Below are 13,528 nucleotides of genomic sequence, written 5' to 3'. Positions count from 1 at the left end.
TCTCTCTTTCTCCTAATTTTCTCTTTTGTGCTCACTTAAGAAAAAAAAAAAGAAAAAAAAATATATACACACATATAGATATAGATTCTTTAATTTTTCAATATCAGAATAGTATTTTGGGTCACACATAACAGAAATAAAGCAGCCATGGCTAAATTGCTATTCATAGATTCCTTTTAATGGTTGAATGTTCCCAAGAGAAGCAGTTCCTCATAAATAAATAAATAAATAAATAAATAAATAAATAAATAAATAAATAGCTTTTAAAAGAAACATTCACAAAAATTCATTTTTAATTTAAAATACAGTTTAGGTCAAACACAGTACAAAATCAAATATTAGAAATTATGAAGGAAAGTAAACCATACCAAGAATTTGTGGTTTAAAAAAAAGTTAGCCAGAAGTTACAGTTTATGGTTGTTTTCCAGCTGTTCTAAAGAGTATTAGAGGCACATTGATCTCTTGCCGAAGTCTGGCAAATGACGTGCTTTATTAATAACTTATTGGTCAGTTTATTAAAATGTTGGATGGTGAAGAAACATGTTATCTGGTCCTAAAATTTATGTTATCAAAATTCATCTTCTTGTGTTTCTCCCTGTATTTGTATTTTAATTGAAACCTATCCTCTTCAGGGACACCTGGGTGGCTCAGTTGGTTGAGTGTCTGACTTTGGCTCGGGTCATGATCTCATGGTCCGTGGGTTCGAGCCCTGTGTCAGGCTCTGTGCTGACATCTCAGAGCCTGGAGCCTGCTTTGGATACTGTGTCTCCCTCTCTCTCTGCTCCTCCTCCACTCACGCTCTTTCTCTCTCTCACAAATAAATAAACATAAAAAGATTTTTAAAAAAGAAAAGAAAATCTATCATCTCCAACAGAGATAATCTGTTTGGCCGTAAGTCAAAATTCTCAGCTTAAGTATGTACAAAAAATGGGGGGGGGAAGGAAATGTTCATATAAAAATCATGAGAACTTCCTACCTGACTGATTAAAAATACTTTCGGCCCCCTGCTTGATTTCCTTAAGGTCCACCCTGACTTCTTAGAGACTTAAATGGAGCCTGCTTTACTTGCCTGGAATATTTGCATAGGAGTGCGCCCAGCTATGCGTGTTCCTAAGGCAGGTGGAAATGGTTCTTTTTCAAACTTATTACATAGGAGTGGATATGCAAACCAGTTTGATAAACCTGAAACATGTCTAAATGGCATTTAAATTACATTAACACCTACTTGTACAGACACAGTTGAAAGGTCATGACCGACAAGTACCATCTTCACTGTAAATGTCTCATTTGCTGCTTTAAAACGGGAAGGCACCTTACTCCCTTGGTGCTGCTCAGTGGCTGTCGTGTTGCAAGTATTTCTGACAAGTGAGTGTTTATTTAGTGAGAATCCATTGTTCTAAAATGGACTGAGAGGGAGATTTCATATGAATGCATTTTTATTGCATTGTCTTCTCTTGGCTGTTCTTGATTCAGGGAACGGAAACCCGTAAAAAGGAAGCCCAAGATTTCTCAATCTGTCGGCCATTTTTTTTAAAGTGTGGAAAGTGACTGTATTTGGGTTTTATAAAAACTGGTTTTGAAATCTCTGAAGAATTTGTTTAAAAAGTAGGCATACAGATTTTTTATTCCTGCAAGCAGAAAGAAGCACTGAGCATTTGTTTTCATTCCTGACTAACTAGGCTAGGATTTCAGAGGTTTAGTATTCTAGCTACAGAAGATAAATTTACACATTGTTAAGATCGTTATACAAAGAAGATAAAGTAGAGAAATACTTGTAAATAACAAAAGTCATTGTGACATTATCATGGAGTCTGTTGTGAATGGCTATTTATAAATATAAGAGAAAGCAGTTAGGCCTTATGATCAAAAAGTCAACTTTAGTTATAAATTAAAAAGGAGGGGTGCCTGGATGGCTCAGTCAGTTAAGCGTCCTACTTTGGCTCAGGTCATGATCTCACTGCTTGTGGGTTCGAGCTCCGTGTTGGGCTCTGTGCTGAAAGCTCAGAGCCTGGAACCTGCTTCGGATCCCGTGTCTCCCTCTCTCTCTGCCCCTCCCCACTCACACTCTGTCTCACTCTCTCTCAAAAGTAGATAAACATTACAAAAATTAAAATAAAAAGAAACTAGCTTTAGAACAAGACCTTATCAGAGTTTAAATGGCTCCAAAGAAAATCCTATACACTCTTGGCACTTATAAGCAAAGAGCTTTACATATATTCAGTGCCTTAATAAACCCTTCTTGAAGTATGAAAAACAATTAGGCTACATTTTGTTGCATATTCAGATTTTCTTTCTGGGGGAGGGGACTGATATCTGAAATGCTATCTTCACTTCTAGTGTCCCATTCTTTGTGAAAGCCATTCAGTGAGTTGTGATTCATTAGTTGATTTGGCACAAATTTATTGAGCACCTGCTACGTGGCTGGTGCTGTTGCAGGTGCCAGGATTACAGCAAGGAACAAGGAAGAGGAGGGCTCCACTATTAAGAACTCCAAAAACATGGCAGCCCACTGGGAAAGATCTGTCTGTCAGGTGGCACATCATCACATTCACTCCTTTACTTGTTTAGGGCTTTAACCTGGAGCTCCACTTTCATATTTTACAGCTGGAAACTATGCCCGTGGATGCTACATAGGAACGATATAATTATAATGGCAGTAGGAATGGAAAAGAATGAATGTATCCACTTGATTTCAGAAATATGAAAAGGAAGGCTTGGTGGTAGAACATTGAAAGGCTGGGAGTGAGACAGCAGGCAGATGGTGATGCTGTTAATCTCGGAAGTAGGAGAGCTACAGGGTGGGGAAAATGAGCTCACTTTTCACCCTGCTACGCCATCTACAGAGGAGTTACCAGAAGAGGAGTTTTCAGGAAATGTGGCAGGAAAGGGATAAAAGGGCCAGACAGTGAAAGAAATTCTGTTTTGTGCCGGTGGGTTTCAGTTTTTTGTCCACTGGAGAGGTTGAAGCCAAGAAAGCATCATGGCCAATGGATGGCATGCTTAGAGTTCATATTTAAAAATAATGCTTGAATAGCCACGGGTAAGATGGAAGAAGGAAATACCAGATAAGAATTTTGGTATCCCTTTATTCCAAAAGAGATGATGGAGATCTGAACCAAAACTGTGGGGAGTAAGGGAGGAGAGAAATTGATGACACATTGAGGAGGATGTGTACAACCAACACCAATCTTTCCTCCTTGACATATCCGTACACTTTGATCATTTCTTATGGTACCTACCTACTTTTCGTCATTGTATTCTAATTTACTTTTGCTGGACTGTAACATCTTACAGGGTACGCATTATATTGTACTCATCTTGTATATCCTAATGGGTCGAAGCATAGTGCTTCACTTATCATAGATGCATTAAATGTCAATTGGTTTTACTTTTGTTACACAACTGCAGCAAAATTCATTGGAAACTGAATAATGTACGTCTGGACCAAACCTTTAGGGACATTTGTTTCTACTTCCCTACTTTACCAATGAAAAGGCAGGAACCAGAGAAGTTGACTCATTCCCCAGAGTCACACAGTCACTTGGTGGGACAGGTGGCACCCAGTGCTAGGTTGATTTACTTTCGGTCCAATGATCTTTATCTGAGGTGCTCACCATTACCCACACACCCTTGTGCTTCATGTCAGTCGTTCTCGCTGCATACTCCGAATCACTCGGCATTGGAACTGGAAGCTTCTTCAAAGATGTCTGATCCCTATTTCGCATATTTCCATATTTCACAGATGAGAAGTCAACTATGGGTCTGTGTGAGTTTGCTGGGGCTGCTATAACAAAGTGCTACAAATGAGACGGCTTCCAACAGAAATTTATTGTCACTCAATTCTGAAGACTAGAAGTCTGAGATCAAAGTGTTGGGAGGGTTGGTTCCTTCTGAGAGTAGTAAGGGAGAATCTGTTCCATGCCTTTCTCTTGGCTTCTGGTGGCCAAGCATCTGTTGGCTTGTAAATGGCATTCTCTCTGTGTACTTGCACATCATTTTCCTTCCGTTTGTGTATGTCTCTCCCTAAATTTCCCCCTTTTTAATGAAACTACAGTCAGATTAGGACCCACCCTCATGACCTCATTTTAACTTGACTATCTACAAAGACCCTATCTTTGTAGGTCACATTCACAGGTACTGAGAGAATTATAACCTCTTTTTTGGAGGGATACAAATCAACCCACAACAGGGGTCAAGTTAGCACTATTGGTTGGAGTGTGGGTAGAAGTAGAACCTAGATCTCCAGACCTCAATGTCACTGCTCCCCACTCTAGCCTCTTTCATCATATATCCCTCAATGGCAGTCAACCTTTAGCTTTTGAGTGTTTGACATTACTTATTTCCTACAAATTCTTTAAAAGTCTTTGGAAATGTCTGTCAGCCTACAAATCCTCAAAGTTCAGATAGAGGCAGGATGCATTTGTTTTCAAGGCTTGATTTTTAAATCAAGTATTAGACCAAATTTGATGAGGACTTGGGAATTTCCTGAAGACAGTCCCCGCACATCTGATGCCCAGGCTGGGTTGATATTCCTTGGACTATTGGTCAGGTCCCCGTTAGCACCCTGTGGTATTTCCTGACCAGCCCCAACAGTGATTGGGTAGAGCCAGTCAGATTCAGGCACTGGATCTTTTTCTTTCAAACCAGAAATGTGGCTTCAAAATGAGCTTTTTCCTACTCCACGTCCATCTACTCCCAAAGTAAGACTAAAAACTAAGGTGTTTTTTTTTTTTTTAGAGTCCTACATTACATGGCACTGCCTTCCTTTTTTCTCAATGGTCGAACAAAATGTAGTCACATCAAAAAGGAAACTCTCCAGGCAGAGCTGTCTTGTTTTCAACTAGCACAAAATAAAGGTTGTGGGAAAAGAAAGCCATTAGGTATCCCTCCTTTAAAGCAGCTCAGCCTATACCTTTCTCTGTGCCTTCTGACAATTTTTCTTTCTTCTTGGCTTAGATGAAAGGATGGGAGAAGTAAAGTTGAGGTCAAGTAAAAGGGAGTTTGGGGAAAGCTAAAGGAACATTTGTAATCATTCAGCAGTGGTAGGTAAGTGGAATTTCCAAAGAGGAACTGTGCACTTCATCTAGATAGTCTCCGTATTCCTATTTTACATCATCTGCCCCAAATCTAGTTCTTTTTTTTTTTTCCCCTCAAAGCAGGTTGGCAGCTGTCACCCTCCCACACTCACAGAAACAAACAAACAAAAAAAACCTCTTGTTACCATTTTCAGGCTTTTCTGAGTAGCCCCTTGGGAATATCTTTCTTTCGCTGCTATTATAATTTTAATTTTTTTTAGCAAGCTGGATTTGGAAACAAGAAGCAATTACTAAAGAAGGCATTTCACCAGGGCCATGGGGGCATGGTTTTAATTTCTGTGCCCATGAGTGGGCTAATTGAAAATTCATTTGGCTGTTTGCATAATCAGCATGAGTGGTCAGTGGCCAGTTGCACCTGGAAACTCAGTTAACAGTGATAATTCCATCTTGGACCAGTAGATAGTGCCTTTATGATTCTATTCTACCCTCCTTTAATTTATCATCACCACCCAGACCATTTACTAAGTTTTATGGATGCTGGTCAAGTTTGCCACGTAGAATTTTTGAATCTGAATTCTGTCTTGCAAGATTTCCACATTTTTCCTATGAAACCACTATTTTGAAATAATGGTTTCATAAAATCTCTGTGAATCTTACTTGAAGTATAAAAACAGAACTGAAGAAACAGAAAGAACTAAAAGAAACAGATTTATTATGGAATCAACAAATGTTGAAAGCTGATCAAATCACAAGAAGGGGAGCTGTCCCATTTTTGTTAGTTACTGTTGTATTTTACCCAAACTAATTGAGATTGAGCCTGAATTAATGAAATCTGGTTTATGGTCCAACTAAAAGAATAAAGATTCAAAGGATAATATTGGAGGTATTGTATCTAATGCTTAGGTACTAATATAATAGATAATAATTACCATCTATTACAAAGAAAAAATTTTAAATAAAATGCTTCTGATAGCACCAGGTAAAGATTCCAGCTTTCACTTTAGCACATGACCATCTGTAGTTGGCTTAACTCTAGCCGCTACTGAGTGCCAGCCTATAAAGTCCATTTCTGTAAAAATCAAAATAGAAAAAAGGTCTTTATATATTTATATATATTAATTTTATATGTTATATATACATATATATATACACCCTGCATATATATATATATATGTATATGTTACATATATATGTGTGTGTGTGTATATATGTGTGTGTATATATATGTATATGTGTGTGTGTATATATATGTGTGTGTATATATATATATATATATATATATACACACACACACACACATATATATACATACACCCTGCAACCCCAGAGCTGTGTGTTTTGTGAATTATACAGCAAATGGTATGTCTGCTCATATGTGAAGTAGCAACTGGCTTAAACATAAAGTTTAGCTCTAACAAGGTCTCCTGGTAGGCAAGACCAGATCTTAGTGCCATTGTGATTCTTGTCTCCCCTAGTTCCTGTAAACAGTAGGTTCATTTGTATGAGAGAGAAAGAATCTAGCTTATGCCACGCTGCTCGCTCACCTTCTCTCCATGAATTTCGTTTGCGATCTCCGTGAGTCATTATGGCATCATTACAATTCTAGCATGATATGCTATTCGTTGAAAGATGTCAATGTTTTGCGGAACAGAGACACTACAGTTCAAAAACTGTGAGCGGGCAAATCAATGCCATGATTAACTGATATTAACGGACACCCTGAAGATTTAAAATGCTTGCTCTCTGTTTCAAGGAAGCAGCCGAGAAGAAAATGCCTAGCAGGGGTTAAAACCAGATGCCTGCACTGCAGCCTATTTCTGTCAACACTCCGTTCAGGAAATAAACATTTATGCTTTCTGAAATGAAAGTGTATTTTTGAAGACTAGCCGTCAGATATTTTTTGCCCTTCACACTTTCAAATGCTTAGCCTTTTCTGAAAGTTGACTGCAAAGTGCATCAGTTTGCCAGGCTAAAAAAAAAAAAAAAGTGCTTGACAAGTGCCCATGGCACCACTGCCATCCTCCGAAGTTTCTAGTAGAAGAAGGCAAGAGGGCTGGCACAGAACATACTTTCTTCAAGCCTATTACTTCAGGGGTACCTGCCTCTTGAGAAGCTTTTCAATCCTTCCAAGTGATGTTATTCCCAACTGTCATCTGGTTTATTTGGAGCACACTGTATTGCAGATAAACATGCTATTTAACTGCGGGTCAAGGTAGAGAGTCATTCTGCTAGCAAAATGCCTGAGATACATTAAATGGCACTGACTCCGGGACAGAGATGAAGAGAGATCCCAGTTGTCAGCGATAGGCATGGAATGGGCCGGAGCCGGGGAGGAAAAAAAAAATGCACCATGGTATCAGTGTGTTTTAAAAAGCTGTAATATGGCTGAACATTTAAAACTATAAGCTGTCACACACCAAAGATTAAGATCCCAGGACGCACAAAACACGAGGTTCACACAACACGACTGCAAAGCATATTTTATTTCACTTGGGAGAGAGGTTTCGCTCCAAAGGTATCTGAATCCTATAGGTGATGAGAACCTCTAATTTGTAGCCCAGTAGCCATAAAACACCACTAAATGCCGGGTGAAGGTGCACACAAGTAATTATCATTGGGACACAAGCGTGTGTGTGCCAAGAGAGCAGTAAGAGTGTGTTTTTAAAAAATTCCTTAAACTCAGTTTAGTTAGATCTTGGACATTTAGGTTTTGATACTTTTTGCTCAGGTCCACTGGTAAAAATGTTATCCAGATATGCTTATATATGTAATGTGTCTTAAGCTAGCACTCCTAAGGGGCAGTAGAAGAACTTTGTGGAATTAAAAGCTAATGTCTGTGATGTATGCAGCCTCCTTAGTGAGCAGGTGAGCACGATAATCTCATAACAAGGCCGTTTCACTGCCACGCAGGCATCTGGGCAGAAGCGACCTTTGCAACAGCTTCCAGATTGCAGAAGTGTGGTAGGAAAGGGTTAAAAGTGTTGCGATTCAGTTATTTCTAGAGCAAGAAGGGATAAAAGTCCGGACTTTTATTTATCCTCTGTAAAGCATGGATTGTCCTTTTTCCTACCGTTTTGCAAAATTACACCTCCTTTAATCAGCTGAAATAGATTTGAGGATATCAGGCAAGCAAACTTGTCAAACCTATATTCATCATCACCTCCTCCCTCACCAAAAAAATAAATAAATAAATAAAATGAGAGAGATCATCTTTTTCTTTACCCTTTTTCTTCTTTTTATTTCATCAAGAAGTGAAAGAAAAAAGTTAAGTTTACAGGAAAGATGTACGCACACAGAGCCATCGACAGAGAGCAAACAAATTGCAGGGTCCACTTTAAAAAATGAAATTTTATTGTTTTTTGCTTAATTAAACCCCAAAGAAATGTGTGAAACGTTGTTATGGCTGAAAATTGTTAATTTGTAAATCACAGGGACAAAAGGGCCCCTGTGCAACTTTAAAGTTTCCGTGCACGTAAATGTCGATAGCGTGCCTTCTCCATCATCAGCACTAAATTCACATTGATGCCTCTTTTCTTCTCCGTATTGATCCTTCCATGAGAACGTAGATTTGTATCTGTTAATTAATGCGTCCTGAAACAGCGTTTGTATTAATCAGGCAGATAAGAAAAATTGGATGCCTGCATCCTCCTGACAACCGTAAAAGTGCTGGCCCTGATAAAATCGTGGATGGACCTCAATAAAAAAGTTCCTCCTTCCACTCAATAAACTAATCATCCTGCTTTTAATTATTCGGCAGAAAGATGTGTGGAGATTGGAGAATGTGTAAATCTATTTACTAACAGCAGTGTCGGGAGGGAGAATAGGGCTGTCACAGGAAGGTGCTGCGGGCTACGCGCTCTGTCCGTCTGCCGCTGCAGAAAAACTGCTGCTTGAGAGCCTGAAAAGGAACAAGAAAACTAAGGCAAAGGGAGAACAGCCATCCCTTTTGGCTCGTAACTTTCCGGATGAGCATTTATTTCTTCGTCTATTTCATGTACAAAAGAAATCGTACTATTCCCTTTTCTTGAGCGAGATATTTGGATTTGCATTGCAAGTTTTTTTTTTTTCCTGGAGGGGGAACAGAAAAAAGAGCACTAGTGTTTGTTTGTTGTCAGTGTAACATTCTTAAGATCAGAAGCAAATGGAGCCTAACCTACTCAGACGAGGCCATTATTTTACTCTTCTGACTGTTTGAAATGTTACCGATTGTTGTATCTTTATAGGAATTTATTTTTAATAAGTGTGTTAATTATGCTGACCAAAACAAAAGGCACGGAAAAAGAGAAAAAAAGATTGACACAGCCAGCTCAAAAGAAGCTCTGTCACGTAATGTGTAAACAGCTTGATAAACAATGAAAGAAATGCTTTTTACACACATCTGAAGACCATCCTTGACAAAAGCTGGACTGATCCTTCTTGATGATCTTATTAAATACTTCTAGTTAACGGTGCCAAATGGCAAACCACTGGTTTTCACCAACAGGCCAGGAAATCACTTTCTTTTCCTTATTGTGCAGTCGTTTCTTACATCACACGGGACATGAACAATTTGATACGAATAAAAAATGGAACAACAGTGATGAGCATAAGCAGGAGCCTAAGCAGACTGGGCGGCAGTGGGTATTTATGAGGAAAAAATAGATTTCATAAGTTGCATTATTACAATTTTCTCCTATAGAATTATTGGTGGCAAGATCCTTAAATCATAGTCCTGTGTCCTCAAAAACCACAGAGGTGGTCGATCACTCTTGGAATTCCTGGGCATAATTTTGGAAATGAAAGTGAAGATTTAAGAAATATTTCTTTTTTTAGGACTCTTGGAAAAAGTAGGTGGCTGATCATCAGGTATCACCAAGACTTCCTTTTATTTTTATTTATTTACTTATTATTTATTTTGAAAGGGACTTCGTTTAGAATCCAGATCTAGTCCCTCTGAGATCTAAATAGACATTTTAACTCCTAACTAGGTTTAAAGGCACAACTTCTGCTTTCCCTATTGAACCGCATTTTCTTTTAAAATTTGTTTGCATGTTTTCTTAAGTTCAGAAGGAACTTGAAGCATGTGTGTGTGTTGTGTGTGAATGCAGACCAGATTGTTACTGAAGAACTAAAGCAGTCATATAGGTAGTTCGATAGTTAAGAAAAAAGTAATATTTGATATGGCTGCATTTATTGAACCTACGTTATGCATTAGTATTTTGCTGGGTTTTATATCGTATTTCCCAAAAATAAAAATTGAGGTGCAGGTGAATTGTCTCGCTCATGGCGAAAGACACAGTAGCTGAGTGGGTCCAATATTTAAATTCAGGATCTGGCTCTGCCGATATGCTATCCGTGGAACCCCATTGCTTCCACAGTTAACTTTTTAAATAACTGGATCCTAATAAGAATAAACTCTGCCTTTTTGATTTGGTGAGGAGGCCAGGCTGCTAAGTAGTCTTCTCTCTCTCTCTCTCTCTCTCTCTCTCTCTTCCTTTTTAAAGAATGTTTTCTTTTTTTCTTTTTTCTTTCCTTTTTTAAGTTTATTTGTTTTGAAAGAAGAAGAGTGAGTGTGGTAGCAGGGGAGGGGCAGAGAGGGAGAGAGAGAATCCCAAGCAGGCTCCACACTGTCAGTGTAGATCCCGATACGGGGCTCAAGCTCAAGAACCGTGAGATTGTAACCTCGGCCAAAATCAATAGTCAGATGCTCACCTGAGACACCCAGGCTCCCCTTCGACTCTCTTTTATACCAATAATCACCATTTTAAGAGGACTTCATGCTAAATATCCGTGGGTGCAGAATATCAAATTAAGAAGTCTCTTTCAGGTATCAGAATACCCATTATTCACTGAACGTCTGACTATTAGAGAGAAATGTTTCCAAATCGCACTCTACAGTGTGAGTCTAAACGTTTGTTTTCCTTTATTTTGGGATTCTTTTTTTTTTTAACCTTTATGTTGTTTATCAGTAGTAGTTTTTAGAGATGAAGTAGATGAAAACCTGACTTCCTGTAAGACATTTATAAAAACTCCAGCCGGAAATTGAGTATATTTAAAGACTACGTATTATTTTCTCCTGAAATGAAAGAAACAAAACTGCTTTTATGTTCTAGTGTCCTCAACTGTGTCCATAAAACTTATAAAAAGCACCAACAAGTTGAACTGGTTTGTGACTTTTACTTTGCCATTTGCAAAATGATCAGGGAAAAATGTAAGAGCATCTAATCAAAGCTCAGCATAATTTTGAGCACCGATGCAGAAGCCGACTACCATATGAAACTAATGTTGCATTATGAAATTATGGCTTTAAAGTAACTTGATCTGCCCATCTTCCCATGCAGGCTTCTCCACGCTGTCCCTGGCGGACCAGATGAGCCTTCTGCAGAGTGCTTGGATGGAAATTTTGATCCTTGGTGTCGTATACCGATCTCTTTCATTTGAGGATGAACTTGTCTATGCAGATGATTATATAATGGATGAAGACCAGTCCAAATTAGCAGGCCTTCTTGACCTAAATAATGCTATCCTGCAGCTGGTAAAGAAATACAAGAGCATGAAGCTGGAGAAAGAAGAATTTGTCACCCTCAAAGCGATAGCTCTTGCTAATTCAGGTTGGCATATTGACATAGTCATTGTTACATTTTTTAATATTTCAGTTTTACCCTTCCCTCAACTTCTTCAGGGATTTGCTAAACCCAGTTGTAAATTCTGTATGAGACAGCAAAATTATAGTCATTACAGCTTTCTAGTGAAAAGTTAGATACAGGAGAAATCAACTTGAATTATTTTTAGTATATTTACTTACTAAAAGCGGTGAAACTTTTGGCACCGAATGCATTTCCTAACTGGTAGTGTGAATGGCCACTCTCAGGACAAAATTACCTCCATTGTCTTGTAGGCACAAGTGAAAATACCTATGAATTATGGATACACAGAAACCTTTTCTCCCCCTGAAAAATGCACATTTTGCAATTGGAAAAACATATTTGGTGTTGTTTTTAGCTTTGGTTATCAAAGAATCCTCTGTTTTCTTGTATTCTGGAGTTCTCTAGAAATCTAATTCTGCTGGAGTATTTCTCTGAAAGGTACCACCTATGCAGTAAGGGTTAAGAATTATGGGAATAAATGGTCTTTACATTTGAACTGAAATGTACTAAAATAGCAACCTCTGATAAGTAAAAATCGTTGCTGCTTTGTTGTTTTTCCCTTTGTGCCTCTCCTAATGCTTTATTGTGGTCTTAAGTCTCTGTTAGCATTTGCATAAAGTTCAGGATAGATCCCTCCTTAATGACGTGCCGATCATTAGATACCTGCATGTCAATAACATGCTCTGATGCTATGTACCATTGACAGTCACACCGTGCCCCTCCATCTGCTTTTGTTTTGACCCTATCTTTGAACTTTATCTTGGTTGCTGGCCAGTAGTTTTCCCTTTAATTACAAGAAGGAAACTGTCAATAAAATCTGTTAAATGGGATGCAATGAGTGGCTTGAATGGGCGGACGGCTATTTGTTCAAATTCTGCAGCATTCAAGGTATTGACAGTTTGTTTTCTGGGGCCATATGTGACGATCAATCTCAGGCTGGGCTCAGCCGCGCTGAAAAATGAAAAACCAGATTGCTTTTGCTTACTTGTGGATGACGACTTTGTGATTTGGCGCGGTCCTAGTGAGATGAGACCTTCTGCCCAAATTGCCCCCATGAGAGCCGGGGACGCGTGACTGTTTTTAGAAATAATTTTTAATTGATTTTGTAATTAACAGTTCATCTACAATATTGATGCATGCATCCTTGGACTGATAGGAGGGAAATTGTTTTCAACAATGAAGTTGTACTTTCCTATTTGTCTTCATAATGGAGTTTAGCATTGCGTACTTTTAATCGCGAATGTAGCCCCTTGCTTACCACACCATTCACCTCTTTTTTTTTTCCTAGTCCCCTGTGAAACTGTAAAATATGATTCTTTATGACAAGTGGCACTGTTGATGCAAACTCTCAGATACCCCCTGTCTGCCTCTCTAGAAGAGAGTCAAAGTGGGAGACAGGAGAGAAAATTTTCCAAGAACACGTTAGTTTGCATGGACTTCACATTATAACATCTCTCATAATTAGGGGAAAGATTTCACAGCAGTGCTTTGGGGAAGGATTTGTGTTTGTTAGTCATACAGTGATTCTAATTTAAAACATATACTTGGTTAATTATTTTTAAAATACAGCAGGCATGTTTTATATCTTTTATATTACCTACTGCTTTTTAAAATTGTTAACTAATGAACGCTAAAACTTTATCAAAATTGTTAAAATCTTATAATTTTAGATGCTAGATATATACTTTCTGGCCTGAATTAATTAGGAGCAGCATTTCTGTCTGTTGTTTAGAAGTGTAATCATTAATGTTTTGATATGTAAATATTCGAATCTCACAGACTCTGCTGTTGGGAGGAGGAAGTGACCTACTTTAGAGCCATGACTGGTGATTATAAAGTCTTTAAAGAGCTCGTTAGTTTGCTTTT

The 13,528-nt window shown here is 38.4% G+C and overlaps 1 protein-coding gene across 5 annotated transcripts in view; it reads left to right on the top strand.

Annotated features, from left to right (window-relative positions):
- Positions 1-13,528, top strand: part of ESRRG (estrogen related receptor gamma) — a 438,667-nt gene that overhangs the window by 413,120 nt on the left and 12,019 nt on the right. For all 5 annotated transcript variants that reach the window (XM_032591789.1, XM_030302573.1, XM_030302570.1 and 2 more), the window contains one exon: positions 11,357-11,626. In XM_032591789.1, coding sequence (XP_032447680.1) covers positions 11,357-11,626 — 270 coding nt within the window. The remainder of the gene's footprint in view (positions 1-11,356; positions 11,627-13,528) is intronic.

Source organism: Lynx canadensis, chromosome F1 (genome assembly GCF_007474595.2).
Source record: "Lynx canadensis isolate LIC74 chromosome F1, mLynCan4.pri.v2, whole genome shotgun sequence".
NCBI lineage: Eukaryota > Metazoa > Chordata > Mammalia > Carnivora > Felidae > Lynx > Lynx canadensis.
This window is presented reverse-complemented; position numbering and strand designations above follow the sequence as displayed.